Source organism: Haliotis cracherodii, unplaced genomic scaffold (assembly GCF_022045235.1).
Source record: "Haliotis cracherodii isolate W230 unplaced genomic scaffold, xgHalCrac1.p SCAF_3, whole genome shotgun sequence".
In the NCBI taxonomy this organism is placed as follows: domain Eukaryota; kingdom Metazoa; phylum Mollusca; class Gastropoda; order Lepetellida; family Haliotidae; genus Haliotis; species Haliotis cracherodii.
Window position 1 is genome coordinate 24,504,357 of NW_027266286.1, and position 17,104 is coordinate 24,521,460.

The following is a 17,104-nucleotide window of genomic DNA, read 5'->3' on the forward strand; positions in this document are numbered from 1 at the left end:
ATCCTAGTTGTCAATGGATAAAGTACACTTTCTTATGTTGTCAGAATATCTATTCAATCACCACTGTTTCAAGACATTCAATTATTTTTCCCTGAAAAGGGGCGCCAAACATATATATTGGATCCACAATATAAATGATTCAGGGCATAAAGTGAAGAAGGTTTATGTACAACCAGATACAAATTCCTTTTTCCAATTTGTTTTCTGGAACACCCCCATGCCACCCAGAATATCCAATATTCAATCAAGCATAGGATATCTCTTGCGACGCCAGTTTTCTAAGTCTCAGCGATTGATTGTGCAGAGTTGTGTCCCTTAGGCGTACCAGGAACCTATGAGCATTTTGTTGATCCCCAAAGCATCCTCGTTATTGTCAATAATTTGTCATTCCCCTATCCATGCTCGTTGGTTACTTCAAAGTGGTAAACATCTGAGACATGTATCATTTCGGGCTTTTATACCAACATCAAGTTGGCACGTCATAATGTAACTGAAATACCTTTGACAGCGGTGTTAAACCCAACGCACCCAGTCACTCTATCTTGCTGTTTTGTTCGCTGCAGGTCTGAAGGGAGACAACGGCTCACTAGAATTTTCCGAGACAGAGGTACGACCAATATCGTCTTCATACAAAATGGGACTTAACAATAAGCACATTTATTGCATTTGAAATGACGTAGTACTGATGCGAGGCAAAATAATGCTGTCTCTTTCGTTCCTCTACTGCATGGTAAATATCAATCAAAAAGGGATGTTAACAAACATCATCCATGAATACATGACACTTTTTATGGATAACAACTTCTTATATTTTTTGTCACGACGTTTCAGAGCTGCTTCATGCTCCTTCATCTCATCAAGTGAATGCTACAAAGTTTATATATACATTTTATATATATATAAAATATATGAATGTATAAAGATACAAATGCACGTAATTTTCTTTGCCATTACATTGTTATCTTTGTGACCGTCTCCGTGTTCTAGTGGTAGAGCGTCCGCCCGCCCGAAGAGCGGAAGGTCCGAGGTTCGATCCCCGGCCGCGTCATACCAAAATATGGTACTTGTTGTTACCCTGTCTGGCGCTCGGCATTAAGGGACTAAAACAAGGACTGGTCGGCTCGGAGTCAGTATACTGTGTCTGAGTGAGGTATTAATGTTAAACTGTGTCATGGTATCTCAGTGTGCTAGCACTATAAATCGGCATCAGTCCGGACTAGTACAAGCAGCCACACACACAAGTGCATGCACGTCGCTATATACATGTAAGTGCAATAATCTTGGACACGACGTTAAATCCAATTTCACCTCACCTGTTATCTTTGTACATATATCTGTGCTCTTACTGATGAAGAAACATCACGTAGCTCTGAAACGTCGTGCTATCCATAAAAAGTGTCCTGTATCATGTTCTTCGAACATCTAAATGCCTGTCGAAGACTTCAAACATTATCCACTTATAATGCGTGTTTTGAACAAACAGATAAAGGTGATATGTATTATGTTAGATATATGAAATGATAAAACCTTCTGTGTGACGTTGCCAGAAAACGACGGGTACGACCACTGACAATGGAGAAATAACCGTCGTTAATTCCTTGTCATGGCCCAGGACACAAGTAGTAAGGGTACCAGCAGAATGTTCATGGGGCAACAGTCTACAGACAGATCACCATGGCAACAACTTTGGTAAAGGACTATACATGTTATATCGATCGTAGATCTCGTGAAGATCAGGGTTAGATTTGACCTTTAACAACCCATTCTTGTCATTAGAGGCGACAAACGGCATCGGTTGGTCAAACTCGCTGATTTGGTTGATGTATGTTATCGTATTCCAGTTGCGTAGATCAATGCTCATGATGTCAATCACCGGATTGTTTGGTCCAGACTCGATTACTCACAGACCACCGTCATATAGCTGGAACATTGCTAAATGCGGCGTTAAACAACAAACAAAACAATGAAATATATGCATCGTCGTCACCTTTTACCTGTGTATGTGCAATGGCAAATAACTGCAGAGGTTCGCTTTTCAGACGCCGCTGATATCGTTATCAGGCTTAATACACCAACTGACAACGGAGACAAATATTTTGTAAATGTATGTAAATGTACCTCATGTTTATGGGGCGGTGGGGTGGCCCAGTGGTTAAGGAGTAGCCCCAGGTTATGAGAAGGTATTCTTTCTTTACGTAGCATACCAATAAAGCAAGTGTGTTCTTCATTTTAGTAGCATGTCAAGTTCTAAACAGCGAAAGTTCTCGCGTAGTCCCATGACCTACTTACGGGCCCTATTCGTAGTATTAAGTAACATATCAATGCAAGGTTATTCTTGGTTCAAGTAGGATGTCAATACGACGTTATTCTTGGTGTTAAGTGACATATCAATGCAAGGTTATTCTTGGTTCAAGTAAGATGTCAATACGACGTTATTCTTGGTATTAAGTGACATATCAATGCAATGTTATTCTTGGTTCAAGTAAGATGTCAATACGAGGTTATTCTCGGTAATAAGTGACATATCAATGCAAGGTTATTCTTGGTTCAAGTAAGATGTCAATACAAGGTTATTCTTGGTATTAAGTAACATATCAATGCACGGTTATTCTTGGTTCAAGTAGGATGTCAATACGACGTTATTCTTGGTATTAAGTGACATATCAATGCAATGTTATTCTTGGTTCAAGTAAGATGTCAATACGAGGTTATTCTTGGTATTACGTAACATATCAATGCAAGGTTATTCTTGGTTCAAGTAGGATGTCAATACGACGTTATTCTTAGTATTAAGAAACATATCAATGCAAGGTTATTCTTGGTTCAAGTAAGATGTCAATACGAGGTTATTCTTGGTATTAAGTGACATATCAATGCACGGTTATTCTTGGTTCAAGTAAGATGTTAATACTAGGTTATTCTTGGTATTAAGTGACATATCAATGCACGGTTATTCTTGGTTCAAGTAAGAAGTTAATACCAGGTTATTCTTGGTATTAAGTGACATATCAATGCACGGTTATTCTTGGTTCAAGTAAGATGTCAATACAAGGTTATTCTCGGTATTAAGTGACATACCAATGCAAGGTTATTCTTGGTTCAAGTAAGATGGCAATACGAGGTTATTCTTGGTATTACGTAACATATCAATGCACGGTTATTCTTGGTTCAAGTAGGATGTCAATACGAGGTTATTCTTAGTATTAAGTAACATATCAATGCAAGGTTATTCTTGGTTCAAGTAAGATGTCAATACGAGGTTATTCTCGGTATTAAGTGACATACCAATGCAAGGTTATTCTTGGTTCAAGTAAGATGTAACTACAAGGTTATTCGTTGTTAAAATAACATATGAATTCACGGTTATTCTTTGTTTAAGTATAATATCAATGCGAGGGTATTCTCGGTATAAGTAATATATCAAGACAAAGTTTGTCCTGGTTGAAGTAACATATCGATTATTCAATATTATTCTTGATTTTAGTAACAAAATATGAATTATGACGGTAATTTTTGTTAGAAATAATATATGAATTATACAATGTTATAAGGTTATTCTTGGTTATTATTTTTCTACACCGTACACATACAATGTATGTGGTTTATTATGTCAGCGCTTGTACACGCACCAAGTTGTGGACTATGCAGCCTACAGTTGTGTGAGGTTACACGCCCTGCTACAGCAACCGTGGGGAAGGTGAGTCTACATATCTTCTCCTCTCCTGCTCGGGAAGCCTAATATCTTTACTTAGATAGAAGATACGAGTATGTCCGCATTTGTCAACACATTTGTCCACATATATGGTAAACCCATTCCGATTTCCCGAGCTGTGGCTATTCCGGGTTGGAATTGGTCCCCAGCTTTGCTCAACCCCAGTTATGCTCGGTTACTTGTATGATGACGTGTCATCCTAGTTTCTGATGGTGCTCACAATATCAATCATTGGATTGTCTTGCCAAGAATTGACCATTTGCAGGTCGCAGTCATATACGTGGAATATCCACCAGTGCTGTGTCAACAAGGAACAAAACACAACACAAAACACAAACTGTGACTTTACTGCAATATTCGCATTAGAGTGCGAAACCTCACTCACTCACTCACTCACTCACTCACTCGACACATCTTCAGCGATTAATACGAAGTCTTTTTATTGTGATTAAAACACCTTTGTAATGGTGATCGAACGTGTGTCATGACGTACTAAATATATCTCCTTCTTCCCGGTGTCCAAATATCCTTGTAACGTTTTAGGATGGCCTCATCCGCTTGAGTAACCGTCTCGTGTCCGCCACTGTAGACACGTATGGCCGCCTTGTGGGTCTGCGGAAGCCGGGGAGTGCAAAGTAAGTGTCTCTACTCAGAAAACTAGCAACTTCCAAACAAAACCAACAAGATCATAGCCCCTATATCGATGTATCTCATCCTATATTAATGACGCTAATGATCGACTTTAGACGCATTCGATGAGTGATCACCGATACTTCTAAACTATATATACAATTATTCATCTCACGACTGTATTTTTCATAGTGATTTTATTATCGCGACTTGAGGATTTGTGGCAGTATAGAAGCACCACTTCGGGACTTCCTCCAGCTTGAATATAACATGCTGTAACATAACTGACCATGAAATACTGTTAAATAGAACTCGCTCCAATCTCTTTATAGTTTTAATGATTATGTATAGTGGAACGGAGAGGAGACGGTTGTAAATATCGTTTATGTTTAACTTATAAAAGAAATCATAATTACAAATGCATTTGCAACTACGTTTCAGAAATTTCCTGAACTCCGGTCACCATGGTAATCAACTGGTGATGTACGACGATTTCCCTCTATATAGAGATGCCTGGGACAGTCTGGATTTCAACCTGCAAACACGGTACACATGGGCGTGTTTGTTGCCGGGCAATGTGTGGCGCGGTTGTCTGAGGCGCAGCAATTGGCTGTGAAGAGTTGAAACCCTCTTGACATGCCAGACACTTTTGATCGTGGTTCGAATCCCAGATCCAACCTAATTATAATTCTACGTAGGTAATGTGCAAGACCTGCATCGCTTCGGGCACCCCTCCCACATCAAGCCGATACGCTGAAGTATAACTGAAAGACTGTTCGAAGCGGCATTAACCCAAACGCATCCTCTCTTATACCGTTTGATTCGACATGGGCCTTGGTTTGTTGGTTGCTTAGTTTGTTGTTTTACGCCGCACTCAGCAATATTCCAGCTATATGACGGCGGTCTGTAAATAATCGAGTCTGGACCAGACAACCCAGTGATTGATATCATGAGCATCGATCCACGCAATTGGGATCGATGACATGCATCAACCAAGTCAGTGAGCCTGACCACCTGATTCCGCTAGTCCGCTTTTACGACAAGCATGCCATTGGGTTGCTGAAGACCTATTCTACCCCGGAATCTTCACGGGTCCCTTGGTTCGTAGCAATGTATCCGTATACATTGTAATCGGATGTTACATCCCAAATCCCAGATGCGCTTCCATTACGGTCCTCTGTCTTTCAACGAGTTTTCACGTTTACAATCTTCATCACTTTCTTCTAATTGAAGCGGGGGCACGGGTGGCCCAGACGATCTTAGGCGATGCGATTCGCTGTGCACTCCGCAACATACCCGTGCTCGTGGGTATCACCGAAGTGGTAAACGTCTGAGACCTGCATCACTTCGGGCTTTCCTCCCACATTAAGCTGACACGCCGTGATATAACTTGAATACTGTTAAAAGCGGCGTTAAACCAAACAACTTTGATGTATGGCAGGGGGCTATTCACGTGACCAAGGAGGGCCCTCGAACTTCTTATTTGTGACCCTATGCCGTCACGTCACGTCAGTGCAAAAACTTATCATCGGCTTTAATAAATCGTAGTTATATCAGTGAACCAATTTTAATTTTAGACGGATTGATATCGATGTCGTGAAACCTGCCACTGTGGTGGAGAATGGTCCTGTTCGAGCTGTCGTGGAGGTACGTGTACATGATTAATTGTATATGATACTAAGTAACAGTAACTCATCATGATGTCGTTGTTGCAGCTGATTCTGAGCCAGGAATTCAGTGGCCATTGCCCGAAAAACAAGTACAGTAAAATACGTTTATAACGAGCACGCTTATAACGAACTGACGGATATTACGAACTTAATTCTAGGTCCCGGCCATTTGCTGTATAGATGATTTCTAAGTTACTGAAATAATTTTACATTTCATTTTATTCCATGTTAGTATTTTAGCAATTGTAATCGTGACATTTGTAAATAATAAAATGTCTGCCTTGTAGCCTTGTAGTGTAAACTGATGTTGGTGTTTTGTGTTAGTACTTCATAGGGTCCGATCTTGTCATTTTCTTAGGGGGTTGGGTAAATAATTTGTTTCAGAAAATATTTGTTTTCTGGACATGTAGGATTTCCTAAAGACAAACGTGCTATGACAACATGCAAGCGTTGAAGGTTGGTTTTACATGAGTATATGTCATTTTGGTGTGTTACCTCAGCATTTCAACAATACTAAGTTACTGTCTGTATATTTACTCGATTCAGTAGTGTGTATGTGTTGTGACCAGGTGTGCGTGCGGGTCAGTGAGAGGAGTCACGTGACACAGTCCATCATACTAGACGCAGAGTGTCCCTACATCAAATTCAACACTCAGGTGAGAGCTCAAGTCACGTGTGACATCTGAGGAATTACGATGCGGTGCCAACCGAGTATGTATCTGAGAAGGTGCCCCTCCAAACTGACTATAGGTCCATGCGTTTTTGTTAATATGCCATTCGAAAAAAATGAATCTGTAGAATGTTTTCATCACAAATGTGATGTCAATTGTAAATGTGTCGTATATTGCTCAAACTGACTACGTTTTCTTGTTCACAGGTTCCTGTGGGTGTGTACGTCACTGTGCCACTATCTGTATACATGTTATACCTGGCCCGTGACGATCCGGGTTAGACTAGGCCTTCAGCAACCCATGCTTGCCGTAACAGCGTCTGTGCTTGTCGTAAGAGGCGACAAATGGGATCGGGTGGTCAGACTCTCAGATGATCTGATGCATGTTATCGTTTCCCAATTGCATAGATCAATGCTCATGATATCAATCACTGGATTGTCTAGTTCAGACACGATTATTCACAGACGCCGTCATTTAGCTGGAATATTGCTGAGTGCGGCGTTAAACAATAAACAAATGACATGTTATAACCACCCCCTACCTCTATCCAAGGTGAGCTATCATAAGAGCCACAAGTCCCTCTAGAGGTGCACAGCACTGTGCAACTATCTGTATACATGTTATAACTATTCTTACCCCTATCCAAGGTGAGCTGGCACGAGAGCCACAAGTTCCTGAAGGTCGAGTTCCCCACCAGCATGACGTCATCCCAGGCCACGTACGAGATCCAGTTTGGCCATCTACAGAGACCCACACACTACAACACTTCCTGGGACTCCGCCAAGTATGAGGTAAGCAGAGGACACTGTACATGACGGGAGTGGTCCTAATAGGAATCCAGATAGTGAAAGCCTCACACTGTATAGGATATGTAAACAAAAACGACAAAACCATTTCCAAATTAATCATTAGAAAAGACTATTGAAAGCAGAGTACTCTGTACGAGTCCAATCATAGCATAGCAGTCTCTATCAAATAGTACTCATGTTAGATGTTGAGCAGGGGTCACGGGTGGCCCAGTCGTCTAAGGCACCGCGATTCGCTGTGCAGAGTTGCGTCCCTTGGTCGAACCAGAAACCTATGATTGTGGGTTCGAATCCCGGTTCACCCCGATTATGTTTTGAGGTTTGTCAGCACCATACCCGTGCTCGTGGCTTTCACCGAAGTGGTAAACGTCTGAGACCTGCATCACTTCGGGTTTTCCTCCCACATTAAGCTGACACGCCGTGATATAACTGTAATACTGTTAAAAGCGGCGTTAAACACAACTCACTCAGATGTTGAGCAAAAGGTTGGCGTATCCTTCTCAACCCGGGACACCCGTCACAAACACATGCAAAGGCAAGTCAATCGTTCACTTACTTTCCAGGCCTCCAGGATGATGTAATATTAAGAACACATATTTAAACTGTTTCACCTCGTCAGTTTGATGCATTGCGTGTATGTATTGTTGTAACAGGTCTGTGGACACAAATGGGCTGACATATCTGAACACGGCCGCGGGGTGGCGCTCCTCAATGACAGCAAATATGGCTACTCGTGTGTCGGCGGAACTCTCCGGCTCTCGCTGTAAGTAAGCAGGACACTTCATCATCGTCACCATAATTACTCTCCACCTTCATCAATTCCAGATTCTTGCTTTGTCGGCAAAATCCCCTTGCTTGTCGCTTTCTCCAAAGATTCCGCTCAACTGGGTGCTTTCCTCCCACTAACTCACTCAACTTTCTATTTTATTTCTAGTTTGAGATCACCCACAGCCCCCGACACCAGCTGTGACATCGGAGACCACGAGTTTACATATGCAGTCATGCCTTATACAGGTAGAACGAAACGTTTAATTAAAACGCATGAGTAACTGAGTTTGAAAATCACATCAATCTCATTAAAATCAGATCTTAGTTCTCGCTACCGCTAAACAAATATCTAAGGACATCCCATTACGGGTCATGTCAGACCGACCTTGCGCGAACTTTGATCGACCAATGGAATGACCAATCAGAAGGCAGCTTTCTCGTGCTTTACGGCACCAATTTCAAATAGGCAACTACGCTTCGAAACATATTTTGACAAATTCTCCATTACAAATTTGAAACCTGAACAAAAGAATATTCTGGAATGGCTAATAGATGGTCTAGATTGTATGGATTCAGTCGTTAAACCCGTATCTATCGTTCGGAATATCCCGTGCGTGTTAATGTTTTCGAGGTTGTATGATTAGAAATCACATTCCGACTGTCACTTTCATAATTTGGTAAGTGACGCTCTGATTGGTCGGATGAACGGTCGTTCTGACGTGACCCCTAATGGGATGTCTTCAGATCTTTGTTTAGCGGTAGCGAGAACTAAGGTCTGATTTTAATGAGATTGAAAATCACATGTGAGAATCTTATCATCATGTCTATTTGGAGCATGGGAGGTGTTGTGAATCATGGAGCATAACCAGGTGATTGGAGGTAAGACATAGTGGTCTATGTAACTCTAATCCCACATGGAACCCGAAATAGCAGCGAGGTGATACCAGTGGATCGTTCTTCTTGCAGAGTTGCGTACCTTAGCCTAAACAGGATCCGCTGATGGTTGGTTAAAATACCAGATTAAACCTGATCACGACCCTTGGTCTTGTAGTACCGTGTATCTGCTCTGGTTTCCCTGGGCGGTAAACGAGTATGACTTGCCTTTGTGCTTTCCTCTCACATTACACTTGTCCGCCTAACCTCGGATTGAATGTTTTTGGTTTATCGTAAAGTTATAGTTTTTATGAAACACAAACTGGTTCTATATATGTCCTAAATATCGTGGCATATTTCTGAATTGGGCATATTTCTGTTTATGAAATTACCCTGTCCTGATTAAATGTATACATAATGGCATGAACGTAATCACGTATTTAAGGATATTAACTGTACTTTGGTATAGGTACATTTCAGGCTGCCGGGGTCATTCAAGAAGCATACAACCTGAACTCTCCTCTAAACCTGCGTCTTAGCCCCGCTTTCACTCTCCCCACAAATGGCGTCAGCTACTTCCGGTTGGATACAAATCAGATTGTCCTGGAAACTGTGAAAGTTGTAAGTTCAGTTTCCCCAGCGTGGTCGTCACCCCTGTTACACGATAGTTTCGACATTGAGTTATTCACCACGCTGAGCTATCCTGTATGCTCGCGTTGTTCAATTAATATTTCAAAGCTTTGGTATCCACAATGCACCACCCTTACCTTATTTCCCTATTCACCACTGCTGTCGCCAACCTAAATCTGTTGAATCGTGACTAGAACCATCTTCCCGAGGCAAGAGAGTTAACTCACTATAAAAGTCCAGTTTCCACCCTTGCTGAACTAGGCTGGTGTTATAGAGTTACATTTTGGCTGGACTAACGAGTCTATGCATAGTCCAATCAAAATCGCGCATCGAAATCGAATTCCGGTTCGTAAACTGTCGTGCAGATTTCGGTCGATTGCAGGATTTGCAAAGCATGTGCACCGCCAACTCGTTGTCAGTAGATATGTTCCACTTCTTTTCATGTTTTTAATCAAGGTGCTCACGTATTTTGATGCATTTCGCGATGTAAGACCCGTTTTATCACAATATAGATCTTGATTATCGATCAGATTGTCTTGACTGGGCGCCACTATTTTGTGTGAAGCAAACGCAAGTAATGAGAGAGGGGGAATCTGATTGGTCCATAGGAGAGGCTCAGAAGGGACATAACTCGTAATAGCCACTGGTGGCGCTACGATTGTGCCCAGTAATTCCAGCCTAGTTCGGCAAGGGTGGGGGAAACTGGACTTTTAAAGTCATTTAACTCTCTTGCCTCGGGAAGATGGACTGGAACCGACTGGTGTAGAAGACTTCCTCCCCGTGGTGTAAAACGTCCTCCACATAGTGTTTGCCATATAGTTTGGGAAGAGGTAGCAATCTGACAGTGCCATAGCTGGTGAATACGGAGAGTGTTCAATGTGTCTAAAGCCACAGTCATCTTTTTGTTTTGGTTTGGTTTGTTGTTTTACGCCGCACTCAGCAATATTCCAGCTATATGACGGCGGTCTGTAAATAATCGAATCTAGCCCAGACAATCCAGTGATTGATATCATGAGCATCGACCGACGCAATTATGATCGATGACATGGTCATAATGGTCTGACCTTTTGGGAGGTAGTCCACCAATAGGATTCCCTTGGAATCTTAGGGGCGGTCGGGTAGCCTAGTGGTTAAAGCGTTCGCTCGTCACTCCGAGGACCCGGGTTCGATTCCCGACATTGCCACAATGTGTGAAGCCCATTTCTGGTGTCCCCCGCCGTAATATTGGATGGATTGTACATAACTAAAGGTTCACTGTAGACTTACCAGCCACCCTTCATACGGCTATGTATTTTGTTACATATTTTGCTTCATTTCCATTGCCTTTTTAGGCCGAGGAGGATCCACGAAGTCTGATTCTGAGATTGTATGAATCGTTCGGTGGAAGTGTAGCGACAACGCTGAGTACCTTACTCCCTGTTTTGAGTGTTTCAAGGTAAAGAAGATAAAAGTTATTTTTTAAGATATACATTTAGTAACTCAGAGAGCTCGAGTGACATCGTGGTTGAAGGTGTTGCAAATTGCTGTGCAAAGTTGCATCCATGTTCACAGTTGGTTCGAATCCAAGATAAGCCAACGTTACGACCCTTGCCAACACCTTACTTGTAAAATGAATTGGGCTAACGAGAGTGTCTGTATAAGTGTCTTTACATGATACCTTAACGTTTCCACAAAAATATATTTAATAAATCAGTTTGTGTGTCAGAAAAATTCAAACTATATATGTAAACGTACGGTCTGATGTTATTTTATGCAACAAAGTTTCATTTAACATCCGAAATATTTTGTTTGTTTGTTGTTTAACGCCGCATTCAGTATCAATCAATTCACCGAGTCTAACCATCCCAACGACAAGCATATGTTGCCGGGGACATATTCTAGCCTGGAATACCAACGGGGTTAGCGTTCATGGAAGACAGCTTCCTGTGAGATCAGAACCGTACAGTTTTATTTCTTTGGTTTAACGAGGCACTCAGAAATATTCCAGCTATATGACGGCGGTCTGTAAATAATCGAGTCTGGACCAGACAATCCAGTGATTGATATCATGCAAATATCGATCCACGTAATACGGATGCGATGACATGCATCAACAAAGTCAACGAGCCTGACCACCCGTTAGTCGTCTCTTACGACGAGAACAGTCACCTGTTATGGTAAACATGGGTTGCTGAAGCCTTTTTTTACCCCGGATCTTCACGGGTCAGGTATGACATGTATACAGATTATGGCACAGTGATGTACACACCTTCAGGAACCTGTGAACAAGAAAATGTAGTCAGTTTGAGTAATATAAGACACTATCACGATTGACTACAGATTCAGTTTTTCGGATGGAATATTAACAGACCTGTCATAGCGACTGATTTACGACAACCATTGTCTGAAGAACATTTGATTCCAAAGGCTAATTACCCTGTAGCCATGACATGTGCATGTTTCCATATCTTAATTGTCATCATGTATTAGACCCTAATCCCCGTTGTTAATCCTCACCAACATTTCATTGTATATTGACTGTCAACCAACCTGGGCCACTATATAACTTCCCGTTAATTACTGTTATTTATAGTATGGCATGTATTGCCTGAATTGTTCATCCCCTGAGCTGTGTCGGTTCATCAGCCCCCAGAAGTCCCATGTCCAGAGCAACTTCATTGTCTGTCCATTGTTGTTCATTACTATATATGTGTTACCATTACACTGTTAGTCACAATCCTATAGGCTCCCAATTAATCGATCAATGTTCACAGCCGAATTAATGGGGATAGTAATAGCCCTGCACAGCGATCAAATGAATAGACACAAAAAAAATAATCTTTTCAGACTCATTAAGTAGGCTCCAGGCCATAAAAAAACAAAAACTGGAGTGTTTGGCAACGAACACGTAGACAAAGCAGCCAAATCAGCACTAAAATTAGAAGAAGTAAGCATCAACCTACCGATAGCAAAAAACGAAACTAAAAGTATCACAACGGAAAAAATCTTCCAAAAGTGGCAAAATAACCATCAGAAATCTGATTGCAAACTAAAACACCTACTACAAAAGCCACTCATAAAACCAAAAATTCATCATAAAACCAAAAAAATTGACAGAGTAATAACTAAACTACAAACAGGCCACACTAAGTTAAACTCCCACCTACACCAAATTATAAAACACCAAACCGGTAAATGCCCCCACTCCAACTTAAAAGAAACGCCTGAACACGTAATACTATTTTGCACACAATACCAGCAACACAGAACAACGCTCCAATCCACACTAAATTGCAACAACCAAATGACACTAGCAACGGTACAAAAAACCCTAAATGACTTACAAACCTTTAACGCACTAGGCATGTACATGTATCTTATCAAAACAGGCCTACTTGGCCGCATTTTAAAAAAAAGAACAACAAACAAGCTGCCAATAAACCCTAAAATTCTAAACCTATAAAAACATACAAACTCCTTTTAGTCCCCCCTCATGTGGTCCACACACTTCCCCAGAGAACTCACGTTGCTACAACCCACACACGTCTTCATTTCATTATTATACACATCCAACTGTGCTAACAGTCAAACTCCCCTCTCCATTCTAGACATTCCGCGCACCCGCCTACTAGCAACGCATCACCTTCGTCCGCCATATTCGTGCTACATTCTTTTAGAGTTATACCCCTTACACTGCCCGTACATGTATGTACCACAAGTTACCTCCCCTTATACTACACTATTAATAAATGTGCATTTGCATGTGACTGTCAAGATCGAACGTTTGACCACTGTCACTGATTTACTGACCAATCGTTGTCGTTGCAGATGTAACGGGCTGGAGGAGATACTGGACGATGATGAAGATGTTGACTTCATCCCTGGTCACCCTGCCACAATACGGATGTCTCTGGGTCCATTTCAGATACTGTCCCTGACAGTTCACTTCTAGTGAGCCAGATACTCAAGTACAAAAAGAACCGACTAACGCTCTTGTAGATGTCTGGAGAAGTCAGGGTCCGCGAAACCCCTCAGTAACCATAGAGCCGGTTTATATGAGGTCCGTGTGTTTACAAAGAGTCACTGGCTGTCAACGTACCCCGATGGCGTGTATTGTCATCCGCTGTTTTCCCCACCCAGATGCAACTATTTACAGTCAGCCATTATTATAGCCAGAATATTTCCAGGGTACGGCGAAAACACTGTACCCTCACTCACCCATCCTTTCATATGTGATTTGCTTTATGTGTGTCAGGTCTATAACGGAAAACGTTCCAGAGACGTTCCAGATAGCTATGGTAGTGGGTTAGAATCCTAGGTGCAACCTTGATCATCAACCATCAACTTCAATCACTTAAGCCTTTCGTCCATCAACCGGACCTGCCTTGCTTTAACTGAAATACTGTCATCACTCACAATCACTGCTTTAATCCAATCCACTTAAGATTGTTGTTATTGTTGGAAACAAGGGCATTCTTAAAGTTTGTTGTAGTTTTCATAAAAGTTGTTCTATGCAAACAAAAATAAAGGTATTTAGTGGTACGTGATCTTGTTATCTTTCTTATTATGACTTAACCATTTATCGCATTATAATTAATTCGTTTCTTTGAAGGAAAATCATTCATGGATTTCGTGACAGAGATCGGAAACTAAACATGACCCTCTAAGGGTTCGTGGTAGGCACGGCTGGCCCAGTCGTCGCGATTCGCTGTGCAGAGTTGCGTCCCTTTGGCACGCAAGAAACCTATGATTGTGGGTTCGAATCCCGGTTCGCCCCGATTATGTTTCTAGGTTTGTCAGCACCATACCCGTGCTCGTGGGTTTCACCGAAGTGGTAAACGTCTGAGACCTGCATCACCTCCCACATTAAGCTGACACGCCGTGATATAACTGGAATACTGTTAAAAGCTGCGTTAAACCCAACTCACTCACTCACTCTAAGGATTCGTCGTTTTTTAATTCACAGGCGCCTGCAATAAAACATCTTTCCCTTTTAGCCCACTTTACATGTATGAACTCAGGTATGGTGTTCAATAAGTGCATACATAATTCTGATCCGATTTTAAACACGTAAGTATATGTTATGACGAGTGGGAGTTGTTTGGTGTACAAGAAAACACTGCATAGAGATCAAGGATGATGACTCTAGGTTAAGACGTTCCTCAACTTCCATCAATGAAGATTCAAGTTGCGTAAGTTTGGTATTTCCCGGATATTCGGGTAATTACTGAATACATTGTTTGTCTTATACTGGTTTACCTGGTGCAGACTCTGTAACTATCAGACGTCCTTTCTGTTACTGAAATATTGCTCACAGCAGAATGAAAGTATCCGAGTTCAATCAATCACCCAGTCTGCAGATGTCGGTTTGGATTACCAATTTCAAAGCCAGACATTTAGGCGAGGTGACCGGGTATTCGAACGTGTAAACATATTAAAACAGTGTAACCTAATCTATCGCATGATTCTGTGTTAAACGTATATTTTTTTTACTTTGGCGTTTACACGATACACGGCTTTTCCATTGGACGAGAAGTCGGTCACATACATGACCGCGAAATGGACGTTCGTAAGTGTATGAACGACACAATTTTGCGTTCATAGGTTTTTCACGGGACCGTGTTCTTGAAATGACGTAAACAATGACGGACAACATCCACATTCCTTGGGAAACCCTTGGGAATTCCCCAGCACGAATACGTACAGAAGCGTTCTTTCTGATTCATTTAGACCCTTTAATCGTGAACTCAGCGTTTTACTATACATTGAGAAACGTCATAGTTTGACTGCACGATCGTTCACGAATATCCTCGCTACGATCCATCCTAGTGAACAAAACGAAGAAATGCACATCCAAACTATAGTAGTATCGACTCAATCCGTCATTAGGCTGGCAGTGACTGTCTACAGCAACTAATGACTTTACTTTAGTGTCTGTTTGACATATCTTTAATCACCTTTCAATGATCAGGCAACTGATCAATGATGACTAAAACATGTAACCGCCATGGGTTCATTCGCAACTCCCGAATTCTCTCCCGTCATGTTTATCGTGTCGGCCATTTTGACGTCTTGTACTTAATGTACATGTATTACGACGCGTTGTCATTGTGACTGACTTACTGAGGTAGTTCTTAACAGACCTTTCTTATCTAATGGTGATATTATTTGAATACATGTGTTGCGTAACATGTTTCTGAAGAGCATGTTGTGCATCCATCCGCTCATGTCACCTCTCTTTTTGACGAACTATTTTATTCCGCGATATAGCTGGTTGTTGTATGGCTGTCAGTGTAAACATGAACTCACGCGTACTAAATAAAATTGTGTAAAGATCTTGGCCTACATCCTTTGAGGTAAGAGATTGTGATAAAAATGTATAAGAATTCGCTTTGTGTGAGTTCATTAGAGTATGAACCTTCAAAGAATGAGGGCCAAGCATTGTATGAACGTCGGAGCTTGCTCTATGAAGGTTCATACTCCAATAAACTCACACAAGGTGAAAGTCAATTCTTAATAACACGAATACCAAACTCAAATAGCTCCCTTGATTGTTTGGCGTGGGAACGCGTTCTAAAGCGCCAGGAAGAGAGATCGTATCCCGCTAGTTACCAGGTTATTCAGCCAATGAACCAACAATTTTCAAAGGTCTGTACGGTCTTGTCACTACCCCTAGTGTGCAGTACATATACCCCGTGTACTCAAAAGAATCCACTCATCCGATGGTAGATGACCAGATGGTGGAAACACGAATACGTTCATACATCCGAAACACAAGTGTCAAAACGTGTGGTGTCACACTGGGAAATAGACTTAGTTCAAATGTGCCTCTGTTCACCCAGCAGAGAATGGGTACCTGATATGTGAAGTAGATGTGGATCCCCCAGCGCCCAAAGGCAGCTTGGATCGTATACTCCCCAGGGAGTTGAAACAAAGTGGAAATTCACTCCGCATTTGAGCGGATACTTGTAACTGGATATATGCGGTATATAAATGTATAATATAATAAAAGAAATTCTCATGTTATGCAGGGGGCACGGGTGGCCCAGTCGTCTAAGGCGCTGCGATTCGCTGTGCAGAGTTACGGGGAGTTGAAACAAAGTGGAAATTCACTCCGCATTTGAGCGGATACTTGTAACTGGATATATGCGGTATATAAATGTATAATATAATAAAAGAAATTCTCATGTTATGCAGGGGGCACGGGTGGCCCAGTCGTCTAAGGCGCTGCGATTCGCTGTGCAGAGTTACGGGGAGTTGAAACAAAGTGGAAATTCACTCTTCGCATTTGAGCGGATACTTGTAACTGGATATATGCGGTATATAAATGTATAATATAATAAAAGAAATTCTCATGTTATGCAG

The 17,104-nt window shown here is 41.6% G+C and overlaps 1 protein-coding gene across 1 annotated transcript in view; it reads left to right on the forward strand.

The window, feature by feature from the left end:
* LOC139475167 (alpha-mannosidase 2C1-like) overlaps nucleotides 1-13,691 on the forward strand; it is a 44,058-nt gene extending 30,367 nt beyond the window's left edge. Inside the window, exons 20-32 of the mRNA XM_071258423.1 lie at nucleotides 564-607; nucleotides 1,548-1,689; nucleotides 3,615-3,697; nucleotides 4,256-4,347; nucleotides 4,784-4,888; nucleotides 5,920-5,989; nucleotides 6,582-6,668; nucleotides 7,331-7,474; nucleotides 8,143-8,252; nucleotides 8,424-8,503; nucleotides 9,600-9,751; nucleotides 11,092-11,195; nucleotides 13,568-13,691. Of these exons, the coding sequence (XP_071114524.1) occupies nucleotides 564-607; nucleotides 1,548-1,689; nucleotides 3,615-3,697; nucleotides 4,256-4,347; nucleotides 4,784-4,888; nucleotides 5,920-5,989; nucleotides 6,582-6,668; nucleotides 7,331-7,474; nucleotides 8,143-8,252; nucleotides 8,424-8,503; nucleotides 9,600-9,751; nucleotides 11,092-11,195; nucleotides 13,568-13,691 (1,337 nt within the window). The remainder of the gene's footprint in view (nucleotides 1-563; nucleotides 608-1,547; nucleotides 1,690-3,614; nucleotides 3,698-4,255; nucleotides 4,348-4,783; nucleotides 4,889-5,919; nucleotides 5,990-6,581; nucleotides 6,669-7,330; nucleotides 7,475-8,142; nucleotides 8,253-8,423; nucleotides 8,504-9,599; nucleotides 9,752-11,091; nucleotides 11,196-13,567) is intronic.
* Nucleotides 13,692-17,104: the final 3,413 nt, after the last annotated feature.